At 59.2% G+C, this 1,638-nt stretch overlaps 1 protein-coding gene and 1 pseudogene across 1 annotated transcript; both read left to right on the plus strand.

Annotated features, from left to right (window-relative positions):
* The first annotated feature begins 498 nt into the window (after positions 1–498).
* TraAM80_10275 (hypothetical protein) lies at positions 499–724 on the plus strand (annotated as a pseudogene).
* A 147-nt stretch (positions 725–871) lies between these two features.
* On the plus strand, positions 872–1,240 carry TraAM80_10276 (uncharacterized protein; the record flags this gene model as incomplete). Its single annotated transcript, XM_029386909.1, has 1 exon — positions 872–1,240. One exon carries the CDS (start codon positions 872–874, stop codon positions 1,238–1,240), a length of 369 nt encoding a protein of 122 aa, XP_029233346.1.
* Positions 1,241–1,638: the final 398 nt, after the last annotated feature.

Below are 1,638 nucleotides of genomic sequence, written 5' to 3' on the forward strand. Positions count from 1 at the left end.
ATCGGGCAGCGAGCCAACGCCTGCTCGCTTGGCAGCGATTTCGTGTTTTGAGGCGGAAGAGGGAAACCCTGCGCGGGTTATGCCTTGCCCTGCCCCGGGCGAGGGCCGTGTACACGGCGTCGGGGTGTGGCATTGGGGCTCCTTCCCGGCGTCTCACCCTGCACTCCACTAGGTGCAACACAAAGCGTGCACGCCTACTGCGGGAATTCCGATAAGCAGTCTGCCGGAAGATGCCCTGTTGGAGGCGAAGCTGCATCTCGTCACTGAAAGAGTGGTGGCGATCCGTGGTCTAGTGCCCTCACCTCCCGGCACCCGTAGGAGAGCTCAGCGGCCACCGTCTTGGCGCTGTTCCCTGCGTCTCCCTGCAGCCCACGCCGCGTGGCCTCTTTCATGCCTCACTGGGCGACGGTCGCGCAGCGGAGCCCAATGAGCTCAAACTTCCAAACTTGCGCCCACACTGGGTCTTTCAACCGTATTTTGCAGGAAGCGACCGACCCCACACTCGGCTGAGCCCACGCCGCTGTACAATGTGAGCAGGCACTACTGGCCCATGCAGCAGGTCCCTGACAAGAAGGACCAGACACCCTTCGAGGAGGATCAGACGTGGCTGCTCAAATCTATTCCCGTGCATCAAATGGAACAACACCACCCCGAAAAGAACTAGCAGGGCCTTCCTTTTGCCAACCACGAACAATTCTCACGTTCGCTGGAGTGGACTGTGCCGTGAACACAAACAAACAAAAATGAAGAGAACGTCTCTTTATTTACTGCTCGGGACGTCGTCAGCACGTGTGACTTTATCGTACGTGTGCGTGTGTGTGTGTCCATTTCGTCGGTGCGCATAGCTCCACTGCGACCGGAAACAAAGGAGATGGGAAGAAAAACAAAAGGGGGAGATGGGACGCCACGGGCCGCGTCGAACGGCTTGCTCGAGGAGGGCTTCCAGTGGCTTCTGCCGCCGCTGCTGCTGCTGTGTGTGGGAGTTTCTGGGTTCTTTTGGTTGGAGGTGCAGTTTTCTTCCCTTCTCGCTCCGCCATGTGAGTTAGCAAGTGTGTGCAGCGCCTTGGGGCGTGCGTCATTCGAGGCGGCTCGCTCGTCAGCGTCTCCTCCGGCGACACCACCATCCTGCAGCACAACCCCTTTGAATAGCCCACCCGCCCCCAGCCGCAGAGTGCGCATGGACCGCGGCCATAATGGCAACGAATGGCATTGTCACAGTGCACGCACACGCCGAGTGTAAGAGGGTGTGTGTGTGTGTTTGGGGAGGGGTGAGAAGGAGAATGAAGGGAACGGGGAGGAAGACTTGTGTTGTGTGTGCCTCCCACTGGGGGCGGCCTCTGCCCACCACCACCACTCCTTTATGGGCATATATATTTGCATGTGTGCGCCGCTCCCTGGTCTGTGTTGAGGCGTTTTTGCGACCGTCGTTGACCGTGCCGCTGTCAAGCTATGCGTCTCTTCTCTCTTTTATCTTTGTTGTTGTTCGGAAGGCCCGGCAAACGAGGGTGACAACAATGCGCCCGCCCCTGTTCGCCACGGTGCCCTTGTTGTTGTTGCTGCGCCACCGGCCGCCTCGCCGCCTTTACCGCCGCCCGTCCCACCACTGCCACTATGCACCGATGCATGTTCGATGAGATA

This window comes from Trypanosoma rangeli (genome assembly GCF_003719475.1).
Source record: "Trypanosoma rangeli strain AM80 chromosome Unknown Tra_15.4_contig_00871, whole genome shotgun sequence".
Classification (NCBI taxonomy): domain Eukaryota; phylum Euglenozoa; class Kinetoplastea; order Trypanosomatida; family Trypanosomatidae; genus Trypanosoma; species Trypanosoma rangeli.